At 42.2% G+C, this 17,885-nt stretch overlaps 2 protein-coding genes across 2 annotated transcripts; one reads left to right on the top strand and one right to left on the bottom strand.

The window, feature by feature from the left end:
* The first annotated feature begins 977 nt into the window (after positions 1-977).
* Positions 978-15,687, top strand: hcfc1a (host cell factor C1a). The gene is made up of 28 exons (XM_061042461.1): positions 978-1,133; positions 2,228-2,428; positions 2,967-3,115; positions 4,944-5,104; positions 5,218-5,426; positions 5,661-5,745; positions 5,858-5,964; positions 6,075-6,254; positions 6,363-6,599; positions 6,692-6,840; positions 6,930-7,097; positions 7,188-7,406; positions 7,770-7,874; positions 7,988-8,204; positions 8,496-8,632; positions 8,729-8,876; positions 9,020-9,240; positions 9,456-10,284; positions 10,520-10,668; positions 10,849-10,983; positions 11,073-11,280; positions 11,493-11,768; positions 11,859-11,965; positions 12,063-12,197; positions 12,301-12,486; positions 12,639-12,936; positions 13,064-13,127; positions 13,236-15,687. The coding sequence occupies exons 2-28, from the start codon at positions 2,233-2,235 to the stop codon at positions 13,273-13,275; spliced, it is 5,115 nt and encodes a 1,704-aa protein (XP_060898444.1). The 5' UTR covers positions 978-1,133; positions 2,228-2,232; the 3' UTR covers positions 13,276-15,687.
* si:dkey-13a21.4 (uncharacterized protein LOC494576 homolog) lies at positions 14,209-17,018 on the bottom strand. The gene is made up of 5 exons (XM_061042462.1): positions 16,905-17,018; positions 16,380-16,506; positions 16,060-16,278; positions 15,740-15,865; positions 14,209-15,635 (listed from the first exon to the last, which is right to left on the bottom strand). The coding sequence occupies exons 1-5, from the start codon at positions 16,955-16,957 to the stop codon at positions 15,549-15,551; spliced, it is 612 nt and encodes a 203-aa protein (XP_060898445.1). The 5' UTR covers positions 16,958-17,018; the 3' UTR covers positions 14,209-15,548.
* Positions 17,019-17,885: the final 867 nt, after the last annotated feature.

Below are 17,885 nucleotides of genomic sequence, written 5' to 3'. Positions count from 1 at the left end.
ACTAAACAAGAGCTTTATTACATATCATATCCCTCTTTGCTCTTAATGAAGTCCATGGCCTCCTACTTGATTTGCTATATTAGCATTTAGGCCTAGTGCTTTGTTCAATGTAAAATCATCACAAACCACATGAGTCAAGTTTCCAGGATGACTTGTACGCATATAGGCCTAATCTAGTGGGGTTACAAGGTTTAGTTTCACATCTGAAAGAAAGTCTTCATGTCAAATGTCGGCTAAGGTATGTTTGCAAAATAACAGCATCCTCATAAGAGATCTGCATAAAATAAAAAGCACTTCTTAAGTGAGAGACATCCATTTCAATTCGGCATCAGGCTACACTCAGACCTGCCAAAACATTGATATTTCAGAAAATACATTTAGATTGAAATGTCATTTATATTTTATAATTTAAACGTATCAGAAAAGTGATTTTCGATTTTAAAAAAACCCCAAAAAACAGGATATATGTAGCCCAAGTCTGATTTTAGGGGAATACATCAGGGGGTTTCATCGATGTGGAAGGTATTACAATATGCAGCAAGGAAAAAACTGTTTCAGTGAGCGCGCTCATGGTAAATGTGGGCGTGGCATCTTTAAAATATATATATTTAACCACTTACTCTGTACATTTGTGCTTAAACACTATTAACAAGCACGTATGGGCATATCTTAATAGGTTATGGAATGAATTAAAGCTGCATCATCATATATATTAATATAGAAGGGGTTCCGGCACAGATGTCGCCATCTTTAGTAAGGGACAATAAGCCTAGTGAAATAACACAACTTGTTGTTATTCCGTGAAACTTGCTAAATGTTTATTTTGTGTAGGTTTCACGTGTTCTTTGAGGCACTTTAATAAACAAGGAACTCCTCACCTATTCATAATAAAAAATAACGGAAATAGTTTCTGCGTTTCTGTGTGAAACGCTAAGTGAGCGGGTCTTTGTCGCCATGTTTACTTTGGGTGACGCCAGCTCTCTTCCATTTTCCTCCGCCTCTGGTTGTCAAGAAGATGGCAGCTTCCAGGCAGGCATGAGAGGAAATACTTCTTCGCAAATCGAATGAATTTGGATTATTATCATAAGATAAGCCCTCGAATAAGTGCTTTTGCAACTACTGCATCGAAATAGGTAAGCAGAATTTTGAAATAGGTCCGCCTTTTGAGGTTTGTTGTGTTTTGTTGTGGCACTCCGTACGGCCATTTTTCTTGTGGGAGCTGTAGAAGTAGGCCGATCGTCGAAAAGATGGCTGCTTCCAGAGACGGCATGAAACATAATAACACACTATATGTGCAGTTAACTTGAGTTTGGTTGCGTTTTAAGATTGCTATTGCAACTGTATTAGTATCAGGTAACATATGCATGTGAAAATAATACGAAGTAACAGTGCATCTAATAGTAAACTTGGTCTATCCTGTAACAGAAGCTAACTCTGTTAGCCTGACCAGAATAGGTTTAACTACTAGCCGCCAGTGCTAACGAGGTCTAGCTTAGGGCATAATTCATTTCACGCTCCGGGTTTACCTCGTTTTTTTTGTTATTTCAATTGAATATTCGATGTGGCTAAACAGATGTGGGTTTTGATTGTGCTGCATCCACTGAAGAAGGTCACTATTTCCCCCCAATGTTGTGAAGTGCGATAGAGCGGCTGCAAAGAATGCTAAGTTGCTAGCTACAATATGGCGACTCCCAGAGAAGCATGAAAATAGCCGACTCTTGCTAACGCATTTAACCGTGGATTAACTCTTTGTTGAATCAGCTTATTTGTTTACTTAGTTGATCCTCTATTCGATTTTGAAATGGTGTCTCATTTTACATCCTCTCTCAGTCGGTGTTGTGTGGTAGCGACCATGTATATTTCAATTTCATTCGCTTCCGCCATTTTTCAGACTGGCAGCAGCGTTAGCGGGGGTTTGTTTGGTTACAAGATGGCTGCTTCCATGTACTGAATTCAATGGCTGGAAACAACTATATACAACATAGTTTGGGTGTTGGATTGATTTTGTATATTCAATGCACAACTTCAACTCAAATGCATGTAAATGACTTTGAACCAGGCTCGAGAGATTCTTATGTAAGATAATGGATACTATGAAGCTTTGTAGCTGCTACGTCCATAAACACAGTGGGACAAGTTAACCACGGGACATGACCCGATACCCCGTGTGTTTTAAGATATGTTTATAATAAGTATCAACAGACTCATTCACTTTTGGTTTTGATAGAAGTCATGTCTGCCCCTGGCTCCGCGGTGTCTGGGACCACAGTGTCGGTCCTGCAGCCCCGGTGGAAACGGGTCCTCGGATGGTCCGGTCCGGTTCCCCGGCCCAGACATGGACACAGAGCTGTGGCCATAAAGGAACTCATGGTTGTGTTCGGCGGTGGAAACGAAGGGATTGTGGACGAACTGCACGTATACAACACTGGTAAGATTAACTTTGTGTTTACTTGTCTGACATTTCTTTATATGCATTAAAAGTTTAAATTAATAAATATTACATGGCCTACTGGAATAAAATGCCACGCAATTGAAGATGGAGTCATTGCCTCAAAGTTATAATAGTTAAATTGTAAAGATCGATTCGTGATGTACTGAATTATCTATCGTTAAGGCCTCGACAGACCAAGCAGTTCCGTGTCTAAAGGGATTGGTCTCCATCTGCTGGAGGAAGAGTTTTATTGCATATGAAAAAGGCGGGCTAAAATAAAATGGATGATGCTAGTTGGTTTAGGAGTAATGTTTGCGACAGTTTCTTGTATACAAACAAATAAGAAAGGGAAAGTTTTGGCGAATGTGTTATTTATATCCATATCTTTAAATACCCTTTGCTGAATCTTCTCATATAAAAAATGATAGTTGCTGCTTAACAGATTAACAGCTATGTTAAAGTCTTTTATTTTTTATGACAAAGATTCTATCTCATTGTCTTTATTTATTTATTTTTATTCTTTTTTTTTTCCTAGCAACAAACCAGTGGTTTATCCCAGCAGTCCGAGGTGATATTCCTCCTGGTTGTGCTGCGTATGGGTTTGTTTGTGATGGCACAAGGTTGCTGGTGTTTGGTGGAATGGTTGAGTATGGAAAATACAGCAACGATCTCTATGAGCTACAGGTAACTAAGCTATAGAAAGACAAACTCAATCTGTTTTTTTTTTCTTTCAGTTTTACAATTTTTCATTTCTGTAAATATGTTTGTTTTTAACTTTTTACTATTTTTCCGTTTTTTCTCCTTTGCTGTAACAACTACATTTTCCCCAGTTAAGGTTTATCTTATCTTATGAAGTAATATTAATTTAGATAACGTTCTAAAACAAATATTTCATATTAATGGTAATTCATGAGTATGAGTATTGCAGTGTCCCACTGAATCACACTATAGTTGGTTGGATGGTTTTTAATGTATGTATTAATTGTGATTAACTTATAACATAGTTTGTAAACGTCTTAATCTGCTCATCTTACTTCCTTTCTCTTGTCATCGCACACACACATGAACCCACAATCATGCCTGCACTTCTCACACAGGGGGCTGGTCCCGTCTCGCCTCATTCTGTAACTTTGTATAATGTGTGATTTGACAATATTCACCAGCAGGGTAGAGAGACGCTCAAGCACATTACCTGCGTTTTGAAATGTTTCACTCAATATTCTGTGATCACATCAGAGGATTCACACTTAAAGCTTTTGATGATGAATCGTACGACACGCATCACAACAAACGTCGAGCTGCAGAGAAATATTTAAACAGCATGTGAAGGTGCTGTTTTAAAATGAGACGTAGCACCACAGAGGTTGCATAGCTCTCTCGCACGTGTGCAGCTCTCTCTCTCTCTCTCTATCTCTTTCTCTCTTGTGCAAGTGGTTTTTAATGGATAAACCAAAAAAAGTCAGGAAATATACGTGGGTGGCCAAACATATACCTGAATGTCCCGCCCAGGTATCGTCTATGTGTGCCAAACACTGGATGTTTATTTCATATGATTGTATTTACAGCTTATTCAAGCATTGGGCAGACAGCAAAGTTTTTACGGCACAAATAAAAAAGCCCAGAGTTACAAGTACCAAAAAGTGTCTTAATAGGCGTTCCTTATTTTAACTCATAGATAAGCAATGGGTTTATGATATGAAACAACAGAAGTTATTCTGGTCTGATAAATTGGGAGGGGTAAAAAACATGGCAATATTCTCCAACATGCAAAAGTTTCACTCTCTCCACCATGAATGAAGTTATAGTTAAATATGTTCAGTTTCTCGTTCTGGTGTAAAGCAAGAACTTTAAATCCTAATAGATATTCCGTTCACTTAAAAATGGAATAAATACAAATTACATAAATATGAATCAATGACAAATGTAATATAGGAAATATAGGAGTGTGTAAAGATGCAGCGATTGTGAAAATCGGGGCCTACACTGATGTTCTTTTTTTTTATTACTTCTTTTGGTCCCACAGTGCCAACTTCTTCTCTCATGTTTGACCCAACAGTTTGTCCTCTGCCAAACATCTTGTCTGAAACAGCAGTTGTATAAACTAGTTTGGCATAAATTAATTGAAACGACACAACAGATAAACAGTGGCCACAGACATCGGTTCATGCCACATTATTTTCATCATTATTTGCATCGCTGGGTTCAGGAGTATTGGTTACATATGTGTTTATAACTTGCATATCGCTTAAGTTACTTTGGACTTACATCCTTATAATCAGATTATAGGATCCAGACGGCGCTTAAACGTGATCTTTGAATCATTTAATAACTGAATTTATTGATGGACGGCGAGTATTAATCAACTTATCAGCAATACGGGTCAATGTAAATATCCAGGAATTAGCACAATAGCTAAATTTAATGTGTTGTCAATCTTTAGTCTGATCTGTTATTCTGCTTCTCCTACAACCTCATCAGTGAATAATATGTTGTTGAACATTGTTTGTTTTAGGCTAGCAGATGGGAATGGAAAAAGCTGAAGGCAAAAAACCCCAAGAATGGTCCCCCTCCTTGTCCTCGTCTTGGCCACAGTTTTTCCCTGGTTGGCAACAAATGCTACCTATTTGGTGGACTCGCCAATGACAGCGAGGACCCAAAAAACAACATTCCCAGGTATCAATATTTTTATCAGCAGGCAATAGTAGGGCTTACAGACGCACCAGTGCTATAGATTTAACTACAGCAAAAACACGAGTGTGAAATATGTCTGTGCTCTTCATTCACAGATACCTAAATGATCTTTACACACTCGAGCTGCGTGCTGGTTCCAGCGTGGTTGGATGGGATATTCCGATCACATATGGAGTTTTGCCTCCTCCCCGTGAGAGCCACACGGCTGTGGTATACACAGAAAAGACGAGCAGGAAATCTCGCCTGATTATCTATGGAGGGATGAGTGGTTGCCGTCTTGGAGATCTGTGGACCCTCGATATTGGTAAGTTTCAAAAAGTGTAAAAAGTTCAAATATAATGCCCTAATGTTGCTTCTCTTAGAAAGTGCTGCTGTTCTTAGTCAATTGAAAACATATAATTCTTCAGGGAGGATTAAAACTAATCTTTTGACAATGGTCTGTTTAAATTTGTCTTGTATGTGGTTAAGTATTCTGGTGACATGTCAGAAAACATTGTGTGGCTCTTGGATAACATTTACAACTGCTCGTGATCTTTAGATACCCTGACATGGAACAAACCATCAGTAAACGGGACAGCACCGCTCCCCAGAAGTCTTCATTCTGCCACCACCATCACAAACAAGTGAGACCACAGTTGCACTTAAGCAACAACACAGTTCATCATTTTTTTTGTGATCATGTTAAACTTTCCTGGTAGATGCATCTCTTTATTATTTCAATGTCTCAATCTGCAGGATGTATGTTTTTGGAGGATGGGTTCCTTTGGTGATGGACGATGTCAAAGTAGCAACACACGAGAAGGAGTGGAAGTGCACAAACACTCTTGCATGTCTAAACCTTGGTTTGTATAACTAATATGTACTGAATAGTTGTTAAAATTTATCTTTTGGCAACGATAAAGTATAATGTGCTTCACTGGAGTTCATTTTTTTGCCATGTGTTTTTCTGTAGACTCAATGTGTTGGGAGACGGTGTTAATGGATACTCTTGAAGATAACATCCCTAGGGCCCGTGCAGGCCACTGTGCTGTGGCCATTAATTCCAGACTTTATGTTTGGAGCGGTCGTGACGGATATCGTAAAGCTTGGAACAACCAAGTCTGTTGTAAAGACCTCTGGTACCTTGAAACAGGTTGGTATACTTTAAAAGGATTTGATTCACACATAAGCGTGGCATTGGTGGCTCAGGTCGTCGACTGTAGTATCATTATGTGTAATATCTTGTTCTCCACCTCCACAGAGCGGCCGCATGCCCCTGCCAGGGTGCAGTTAGTCCGTGCCAACACAAATTCTCTGGAGGTGAGCTGGGGTGCCGTCTCAACTGCTGACACCTACTTATTGCAGCTACAGAAATATGATATCCCTGCAACTCCAGCCTCACCAGCCATGAGTGCAGCGCCCTCGCAGCCTTTGAACTCTCCTAAGAGCCCTGCACCAGCTGCTGCAGCACCTTCTGCTCAGAGCCTACCACAGACAGGTACTATAAAAATGGCCACTCTCCTCCTTTCTGACGCCTCCATTGTGCTAGTTCTCACTGCAAGCGTTATCATTGTTCCCTTTATCTTGCAGCTGTTTTGAAGGTTGCAGCACAACAGTCTGCCACAGGCACATCTCTTGTCACAGTCCGCCCCAGCCAGCCTGGGAAATCCCCTATCACTGTGACATCCCTTCCTCCAGGTGTACGAATGGTAGTGCCTGCTCAGACCACACAAGGATCAGTATGAACAATTTCACTAATTTATCGAAGTATATATTGCAGTTGAATAAGCAAACAAGTTAAGCTATTGTTTACTTTTTCTGTTTTCAGCCTCAGATGAGTGGCATGGCAGCTCTTGCTGCAGCTGCAGCAGCAACACAGAAGATACCGCCTTCCTCTGCAGGCACTCTCCTCAATGTTCCTGCAGGTGCTACCATTCTTAAGACCGTAGCGATGTCTCCGGGCACAACCACAGTGAAAGTTGCTTCTCCAGTCATGGTACAGATTTTAATGAAACATAGTCAATTCTAATATTGTGTGCATTTCATCTTTCATAGGTGTGTGGTTAAAATAATGCTCTTCTTATAGGTCAGTAACCCAGCCACACGGATGCTCAAAACTGCTGCAGCTCAGGTGGGCACAGCAACTGGCTCCTCTCCCACCACAAGACCCATCATTACTGTCCACAAGTCTGGGGCAGTCACAGTGGCCCAGCAGGCCCAAGTGGTAACCACAGTGGTTGGAGGGGTCACCAAGACCATCACCCTTGTTAAGAGTCCCCTCTCTATGGGCAGCGGTGGCACATTGGTAAGAAAAGAGTATGCACTTTTGCACTATGTTATACTGAAGCGTTTGACCTTCTAAACACACCCTTTGGTGCTTTCACATGCATGCGTTTAATTTGGGGTTCTGCAATTTGGGGTTTTTACACACTGTGTTTGCATTTAATCTTTAAAAACGTGTACTGAGCCAGTGGTATAGTGACTGCTAGATAACTCAACTCAGAATACAGGGAGCATGGTGTTAATAATCTGCATGACAATCAGTCAGTTACGGCCAGAGTGTTTCATAGTGCTACCAGTTTGGTGGTCCATCCTCCCACTGAACTCCCTGTGCCATCCAGTGTTTTCTGGTGACTCATGGATTTGAGTCTCTCTCCTTTGTCGGCAGATCTCCAACCTTGGCAAGATGATGTCTGTGGTGCAAACCAAGCCAGTGCAAACATCAGCGCACACAGGCCAGGCTTCAACTAACCCTCTCACACAGCTCATACAGGTCAGCTATCATCATGAGTGCAGGAAAAAAAAAACAGGAGGTAGCTTATAACTCCTGAGACAGGCACCATGTCTGTCTTCTTATGGTTTGCATAATCTGTGCTCTTCTTTCAGACAAAGGGTCCTTTACCAGCTGGCACCATACTGAAGCTGGTGACCTCTGCAGATGGCAAGCCAACAACCATAATTACAACTTCCCAGGCAGGAGGACCAGGAAATAAGCCCACTATCCTCAACATCAGCGGTGTCTCTCCTACCACCACAAAGCAGGGCACCACCATCATTAAGACTATCCCCATGTCAGCCATCATGAGCCAGTCTGGAGCTACAGGTGTTAAATCACTCATTGTCATAACTATTTATCACAACAGGTTGCTCATTAATTACTGTGATTAGAACTACAAAAAAGTTGTCGTCCATATTTTCTTAAGGGGTTAAAAATAAATCTCTAAATAAATATTAATGGCATGCTATGACAGAGTAGTGATCATTTAGTAGAGGCTGTAAATAAAACATTGCGAAGAAGTATAAATTGAACACAGTCTCGTGTTTGAATAGTGCGTCTTTATTTGACATAGTTAGAAGGTAATTGGTTTCAGTTATACATGTTTTGGCCTTGCAGGTGTGACGAGCAGCACGGGCATGAAAACACCAATCACAATCCTTACCACAAAGGTGATGACCACTGGAACTCCTGGTAAAATCATCACCGCAGTGCCCAAACTTGCCACTGCAGCCGGCCAGCAGGGACTCACACAGGTACACTGAGTCTATATGTCTGTCTTTGTATACATCATCAAGTGTTGCCATTTGTGTTTTACCTAATGACATCATCCACACAATGTGTTTCAATAGGTGGTTTTGAAAGGTGCGCCTGGGCAACCTGGTACTATTTTGCGCACTGTGCCCATGGGCACAGTGGGTGGTGTTCGACTTGTTACACCGGTGACAGTGTCTGCAGTTAAGCCAACTGTCACCACTCTAGTTGTCAAGGGGACTACTGGTAAGAATAACTGTTATCGTGAATTTTTTTAAAGAACATTTTTTTTGAGCGACAATTATGTAATTACATATTTTGTCGTTTTCTGAAATGTAATCTGTGGTTCTTTCTCTTTTCTTTTTGTATGCCACTGATCGTCTGTCTAGGTGTCACCACTCTTGGAACAGTTACTGGTACAGTCTCTTCTAGCTTGGCAGGAGGCGCAGTGGACAGTTCCAACGCTTCTTTGGTTACCCCCATCACCACATTGGGTACAATTTCTACCCTGTCCAGTCAGGTGATCAGCCCATCTTCCATAACTGTGTCAGCTGCTCAGACAAGTTTGACCTCTGCCTCATCATTGCCCTCCTCTACAATCACAGTTCAGGTAAGACTGTCTCCCAGCTAATTGTTATACATTTGAATTTCTCTCATTAGGGCATCAAACCCTTAAAGCAGTATGTGTCGTACGCTTTGACTCGTCGATTGGGTTATGGTGTTGATAAATATATATGTAACTGCAGAACAGTAACCAAGCTACTGGTGTGAACGTGAAAATGTGTAAAAAGAATAACTTAAATTTCTTTAATCTCCGGTGGTCAGAACCAGCCCACCCAGGTGACTCTAATCACAACCCCCAGTGGTGTAGAAGCTCAACCCGTGCAGGATCTACCAGTGTCGATCCTTGCTTCACCAACCTCGGAGCAGCCCAGCTCTGCTGAGGCTGGAGCAGCTGGAGAGGGCTCTGGGACCGTCACCTTGGTCTGCTCCAACCCGCCCTGTGAGACCCACGAGACTGGAACCACCAACACGGCCACCACCTCCTCTGCCACCATTGGAGCAGGAAAGGTCTGTTCCAATCCGCCCTGCGAAACCCACGAGACTGGAACAACCAACACGGCCACCACCTCCTCTGCAACACTGAAGGCAGGACAGGTGTGCTCGAACCCCCCCTGCGAGACCCATGAGACTGGAACAACCAACACAGCCACAACTGCATCTTCAAACATGTCCACTCCGCGCATGTGCTCCAACCCGCCATGCGAGACCCACGAAACTGGGACAACTAACACAGCTACTACAGCCTCGTCTAATATGGGAGCAGCCCAAAAGGTGTGCTCCAACCCACCCTGTGAGACCCATGTGACGGGGACAACCAACACAGCCACCCAGTCTTCATCAAACATGAGTGCAGGCCAAACAGGCACAGCTCAGAGGGTTTGCTCAAATCCACCCTGTGAAACACATGAGACTGGGACCACCAACACCCCATCTACAGCCACCTCCAGCATGGGAGGTAGCGAGCAGACCAGCACAGCAACAGGCACGGTCCAAAGGGTTTGCTCCAACCCGCCCTGTGAAACCCACGAGACTGGGACCACCAACACAGCCACCACCGCCACCTGCAGTATGGAGACAGGCGAAGGCACAGGTAAACTCACATATACTGTAACTGTCAGTATACCTGCGGATATTGTTTTCTACGTCCAGATTCATTAAATTAATATTTTTTCATGAGGTCTATGTCTAGGATCTCACAAGTTGTTCTTGTTCATGTAACACAGATGTGAAAAATCCAAAGGTGTTCGTGTGGCAACGAGTTATGATTTTATTACAAGAATGACTATTGGTATTGAGTTGTCAAATTGTACTTTTGTATCTATTAGCCACCCAGCAGACAGAAGAAGGAGCAGAAGGTCCCAGCAGCACAGAGGCAGCCTCCACCACCACGGCAACTGGCCCAGCTACCACCGCCCAGAGCAGGGCAATCACTACCGTCACACAGTCGACACCAGCTCCTGGACCCTCTGTACCTGTAAGTGCTCACTAAAGAACATAACTACCTCTTTAGAGCAGTTGTTACTACAGCAGATATCTCTGACTGCATGTCTGATTCATATTGAATTACTTGTGAGAAACAATGTTTCCCTGCCTTCTTGCTATAAAGCATAGTACCAAATGTTTATTTCTGTACATTTTATCATCTTCTTTCTAGTCAATATCATCAATCACAGAGGGGGTGAGCACTGCTGCAAGCTCTACAGAGGAACCAATGCAAACTGATGAGACAGCATCAGCAGAAGCTGCAACTGCAGAGGAGGGAGCTACCGCCATGGAGACACAAGCACAGGTATTTACAATATGTTTTTTTCAATTCCAAGTCCATCTGATCAAAGATATGTTGGATGTATATGTGACCCATGATGTGTTTTCTCTTAGGGAGAAGCAGCCACTGGAACAGCTTTGAATCTGCCCTCAGAGCTGATGTCTGAGGGTCAGGGAGCCACACTTATGGTGACTGGTCTTTCAGACGAGGAGCTGGCCGTGACTGCAGCAGCAGAAGCCGCTGCTCAGGCAGCAGCCACTGAAGAAGCCCAGGCTCTTGCTATCCAGGCTGTCCTCCAGGCAGCTCAGCAAGCCGTAATGAGTGAGTCCAGTTGTTGTTTTTAAGTCAGATTTGTCGCTTGTTTTCTTGTCGCTTAGATTTCAACAGTAATGTCGATGTTGAAGGCTGATGTGTTAAGTGAGGAAGAAAAATGGAAACAAGTTCTCCGACTATTCCAAGCTCCACAATTGTTTAACAGTCTTCATGATTGTACTAGTATCATTTCTTGATTACTTTTTTTGTTTCGTTTATAGATGAAAGTGTTAACACTGGAGAGAGCCAGCAACCCACCAGCATCCCCATCATGCTGACCCAGCAGGAGCTAGCAGCACTGGTCCAGCAGCAGCAACAGCTACAGGAGGCTCAGGCTGCTGCGCAGCAGGCTAGCGTGGACGCCAGCATGCCTACTGAAGGCCTTGCCCCTGCTGACAGCCTCAATGACCCCTCTGTCGAAAGTAATGGACACAATGAGATGGCTGCCGCAGTGACCAGTGCTGTGGCATCACTGCTGCCACGGACCACTGCTGAAAGTAAGACTCTAAAGAAGTTTGTTTGAGAGTTTCTTTTCGTGTTTCTGTACAGTAGTTTGAACCTTATGAACTTTTTGTTTTACACCATAGCACTCGCTCCATCGAGCACATTTGCGCCGTCTATATCGGTGGCAAGTCCAGCCAAGCTGCAAGCAGCAGCTGCTTTAGCAGAGGTTGCCAATGGCATTGAGGGAGAGGTGAGTCACTTTTAGTAATTCTGATAACATGCTGGCCCAGCAAGATGAAAGGAGAATAACTTGGACTAAATTGTTATTTTCTTTCTTTATTTTACAGAAGCCGAGTCCTCAGCCAACTCCAGTGAAGCCTGTTATAAAGAAAGAGAACCAGTGGTTTGATGTTGGAATTGTGAAAGTGACAAATATGGTTGTTACCCACTTTTATGTGCCAGGAGATGATTCGCATGGAGATGTAAGTGTCTCAGGAGACATGTAAGCCAAGCCATGACTGCTGTTTGGTGTTGCCAGTGCATTTCTTATTTCTGTATGTTTATTTATTTTATTTATTTTTGAAGGATGACTCTGGCATCATGCCAGACTACAGCCAGATGAAGAAAATGGAGCTGCAGCCTGGAACTGCTTACAAGTTTCGTGTCGCTGGAATCAATGCTTGTGGCCGTGGATCTTTCTCAGAGATATCTGCTTTCAAGACTTGCCTACCAGGCTTCCCAGGGGCACCCTGCGCTATCAAAATCAGCAAGGTAACACACCAGTGGAGCACTTCCCCTCATTAGTTTTTTTTCTGTAGTTGTGAATTTGACAAATATCTGTTTGAGCAGGAAAATAAAAGCAGCTTTGTTTAAAAGCCATGCCCTCAGACATGGAGTGTTTGTTGTTCACTGGTTCTCTACAGAGCCCAGATGGTGCACACCTGACCTGGGAGCCACCCTCGGTGACGTCAGGAAAGATCATCGAATACTCGGTGTACTTGGCCATCCAGAGCAGCCAGACAGCTGAAGCCAAGGCCTCAACTCCGGCACAGCTAGCCTTCATGCGCGTGTACTGTGGGCCCAACCCATCATGCTTGGTGCAGTCGTCAAGCCTCTCCAATGCCCACATCGACTACACTACCAAGCCAGCCATCATCTTCCGTATTGCCGCTCGCAATGAGAAGGGTTATGGCCCTGCCACCCAAGTTCGATGGTTGCAAGGTGAGGGCATGGATGGACAAACTAATATTTAATTCATAAATATATATTAACAGGTGGTGCTTTAAATAAAAAATAAAGAAAGTACTGGAGTAAGGGATACATTTTAACCAATTTTTCTGGTTTGTAGAATCCGGCAAAGATGCTGCATCGGCAAAACCAGCCCCGAAAAGACCAGGCACCTCTCCTGATACGTAAGTACGCTGTTCATGTTTCATCTTTTGCACACAGGATCGACGTCAACATTGCATTGAAAAGTTTAACATGCGTAACTCATTCTGCTTTCATATTTGCTCTTACAGCAAGGCTACTGGTCCAAAGAAAGCAAGGACGGATCAGTGAGGTTGCCCAGAGATCCCTCCCAGTCTTTTGTCCTTTTTTTCACTTGCTGTCCTTTTATCAGGAAGACTGACCTTCACCCCTCCTCATCCTCATCGTCCTCTCATCCTCCACCCCTCAAGTCTCAGATCAGGACAGCAGTGGAGGCAGATCAACTGAATGATGCTGAGATGAAAGTCAATCTGAGATGTTTCTGTAGATAAAAACCCTCCTTCCTCCTTGTTCTGTTGGTCGTACTATTTTTAGAGCAACACAAACTTAGAAGCACATTACCTTTTTTCAGTCACACCCCCCTCTATCATTTAACCTCTACTTTGGCTTGTTTCGGTAGTTGAGCAGTATAGAAAAGCATTTACATCTTTCACAAACTGGCAGCCAGCCTGAGCGCAATGTTATATATATATTTTTTGTCTTTTTGTTTTGTGAATCCTGGGGGTATGTAGAGAGAGACTACATGAAATGATGTTCAGAGATGAAAAAGGCTGTGGAGGCACGAGTTTAGATGAGAGGAAGAATCGGAATCAAATAAAGCACTTGTCCTCTATGAAAGAGGACATCATTTTTCTCCTTTTTTGCTGAAAACAAATTTGCTTCATCAACAACCAAGTCTATAGTCCCCGTACTGGACTCCAGTCAACTGGTAATGTCATCACTGTGCGCTTTTAACCCCAAGATGAGGACTGGTGGCCGACACTTCAGAATGGACAACAAAGAATGACAAAGGAAGAGGTTCATAGAGAAGGAACGACAGACTTTGATAGGACTGAGACTTGCAGCACACGCGCAAAAAATCCTCCCAAAAAATTAGCAAGCAATGACACAGAAGATCTTTTGTGTAGTTTATTTTTGTATTTTTTAAGCTTTTCTTTTCCTCCTGTGTGTATGTGTATGTTGAGTGCATTTTAAAGAAGAAAAAAAACATCACTTTTTTTTAACTGTTCATCCCCATAGTTTGTGTTCGTGGGAAGATGGGTGGCTTTGTTGAGGTTGCCACTATATTTTTAAAAATCTTCATTCAGTTGGTTGTATGTTCTTGATGTTAACAGATGGTAATGAAAGAGAGAAAGATTTTTGTATTTGTTCCAAGTAGAACCGCAGAGGTGATAGGACTGAAGGGAACTTTGAAGTGGACCCAGGGAGAGGAGAGTTTTTACTTTGTTTACTACTCAGTGTTTGTGTTGCTTTGTTTGCCAAATCTGAAATTTCACAGGGTATGAAGAAAAAAACACCATCAGATCTGTTCATGCCCTCCCCTTAATATCCCCATCAGCTGTCCTACACTTTATGCTCATGAATGTGGTCTCGCACCGCTTGTTTAATTTTTGGATGGAGGAATTATATTAGTAGGCATACTTTTCCTATCCTATTGATGTTTGTGAATCCATTTAATAAATTTTTAATTTTTGTCCTTCCACGGCTCTGTATTTCAGACTACAGATGGTGTGCAAGCTAACTTGACGTGTCAACCCGTATGTTTTGGAATGGGGATATCTTGGGAAGAAAGCTTATATGGCCGGAGTGTTCTCACCTGTAAATTAGTTCGTTCATAGAGCAAGAATAAAACAAACAAAAAAAACATCTTGGCCTTTTATATAATTACCTGTAAGAAACCATTTTTACATGTTGGTCATTTCTCGATTGCCTTTTGTGTCTTTACTTATAAAAGAAACAGTTATATATATAAATATATATAGTCTCCCTGATTGTTCTGATTTGATTCTGTCAGGCTGATTCACTGTAAAAGTCTGATGCCATGTTAGGTTCATCACAATACAACCGTGTACAGGGAGGATGTTTCTGACTGGATATGAGTGTAAATCTACTTTGTTAGGGCGGATTCAGTTGTGATGGAAACAGCCAGGACGATCAGAGCCAAGGTTTTCGCTTGCCACCTTTTCTCTGGCTGGCACCTTGGTTTTTGTTTGTGGTTCCCCCCCCCCTCCCAATTCCTTTCTAGAAAATAACTTTCTCTTCATATGCATTCATAATTTTTGTGCGTGTCAGTGTGTCTGTTGAACAAAACTAGACATGCATGCAAAAGCAGTGTATTTTAGTAGTGATGCCTTAAGTTAGACCATAAGCTGAAGGTTCTCAAAAAAGAAAAAAACATTTAATGAGTTTGTTCCTCTCTCCATGTGGTATAAAATTGTGTCCTTTCCTTCCACAGTACCTTTGCTGGGTCACTATTTTTGCACCCTTGTTGGATAGGTCATCATCAGCAGTCAGTGCCGGGGTCTCTCTGAACTTTCCCTCCCACACTGGGACGAGTGCTGCTCTCAGCACTCACAGGTGTTGCGAGTTTCTCTCGGCTGTTTGCAGGTTATCTGGAAATGTCCTGTATTTTCCAATGTGTGTTTTTTGTACTGTAGGGAGTAATGTATCTTTTATCATCAAAAAATAAACATGTTAAACATAGATCCTGTGTTTTTCTTATTGTCACTGGAAAAAATAAAAAAAATGTAGTCACCTGTTGCAAACCTCTCTGAGCTGCTCTCAGGAACGGCTTCTCCACATCTAGATCCTGTTTGGCACTTCCTTCCAAGTATTCAGCTCCTATGTCCTCACACCACTGCATGGCCTGCCTGCGAGACACCTGAAGAGCGAGTGGCATAGAAAAACATCTTAACACATTACAGGATCATCAGTTCCACCTGTTTAATGTCATTTATCCATGTACATAATCAAATATCAGCACTGTGATTAGAACAGCAGTTAATACAGACAAGATGTCATCAGTAAAACTTTTTTTTTTTTACAACTGTTTTATACTTCATCACGTTCACTGACCTCCCTGTTGCTTAGGTCAGTCTTGTTGCCCAGCACGATAAAGGGGAATTCAGATGGCTCCTGAGGCTCGCCCTGGATCAGAAATTCATTCCTCCACCCCTCCAGTGCAGAGAAACTATCTCTGGATGTGACATCAAACACCAGCATGCAGCAGTGGGCTCCTCTGTACAAAGGTGTGCCCAGAGACTGGAACCTCTCTGTACCCGCTGTGTCCCAAATCTGAGAAGACACAATGCTTCCAATGCTGAAGATGTCCTGTCCTGTATTAGTTTGTGTGTGTGGGTGTGTGGGTGTGTTTGGGTGCAAACTTGTTGGCCAACCTGCAGGATGACAAAGTCCCCGTCTATGTTGACTGTTTTTGAGAAGAAGTCTGTCCCTATAGTGGCCCGGTAGGCATTGGTGAAATGGTGAGTCACATATCTGTTCATGAAGGAGGATTTTCCCACCCTGTGTAAACACGCACACGCACGCACGCACACACACACACACACACACACACACACACACACACACACACACACACACACACACACGCACACACACACACACACACCACAAGATAGGGTTACATCACTTTTAAATCTCTTCTCTCCCCCCCCCCCCCCCCCCCCCCCCACACACACACACACCCTACCACAGACAATTAGCCTAACATTTTATAAATGCACTGTTAACATTTAATATCCTCCTAAATTGTAAACTTTGGGAACTATCCCCCAGGATTTACACCGCAGTCTTAAATCGGCTATAAACCTAAATGAAAGTGAAACAACTGTCGACGAAAGACTAAATCAACACATAACAACAGGTCAAATAACAGATTTAATCAAGCTTGTGATAGTTACCCGGAGTTTCCTATGAGGATTATTTTCAGTACTGGACTCTTTCCAGCGTTCATGTTCACCTGTTTCCTCCGCGAGTTTTAGCTGCTGCTGCCTTCAGGTGCTGCTCGTTGTTCACAGCTGTAGGTCAAAGCAAAGGGATAATAATCTGGGTTATTTAAAAAAAATAAAAAAAATTAGATTTACATGTGCTACTGTCTTCTTACCTGACGTATGTGTACATTATTGTCTTTGAAAAAGTAATCGGGGGAAATCTGGGATGTAATCATAATGTTGGGAAAAGTCATGAATACAAGTCAATATGCCCCCCTTTTTATTCATCAAAGCAAATTCTAAAATTATGTAGCCTATTATTTTGACTTTTTAAAAGAAAAATATAGACTTATAGCCTTTTTATATTTGTTTTGTTATTCATTAGACATAGGCTACTGTGTTTAAACATTTATACATGACAGGCTAAAGAATGTTTCTCCTGTCTTTCTACTATACCAAGATTGCTATGTTGTTGAGAAAACACAAAACACTTTTGATGGCCTAATATATGCTATAGAGATAAATAGACATCTGACTCCAAAGGCCAAAGGAAAGTGTCAATGCAGTGCTGTTGGCTAGATCTTGAAACTTCAGAGTGTTAAGTATCTCTAGATACTTAGAAGTAAGCGCTTGCAGAAATGAAAGAATGTGAAAGACTTTGTTGTCAATCAATCACTCAATCAATCAATCAATCAATCAATCAATCAATCAATCAATCAATCAATCAATCTTTATTTGTATAGCGCCTATATTCACAACAAGTGTTATCCCAAGCACTTTACAAAAAGCAGGTACAGACCTTACTCTTTATTATATTATATTACAAAAGAGCAGGTAAACACTTTACTCATTGTTATATTATCCACAAAGAGCCTACATTAATTCATCATGAGCACTAAGAAAGATTTCATTTAAAAATCAAACATCATATGAAAGAATATTTTCTTGGTG

Source organism: Labrus mixtus, chromosome 7 (assembly GCF_963584025.1).
Source record: "Labrus mixtus chromosome 7, fLabMix1.1, whole genome shotgun sequence".
In the NCBI taxonomy this organism is placed as follows: Eukaryota; Metazoa; Chordata; class Actinopteri; order Labriformes; family Labridae; genus Labrus; species Labrus mixtus.
Note: the sequence above shows the minus strand (reverse complement) of the source record. Positions and strands in the feature narration are given on the sequence as shown.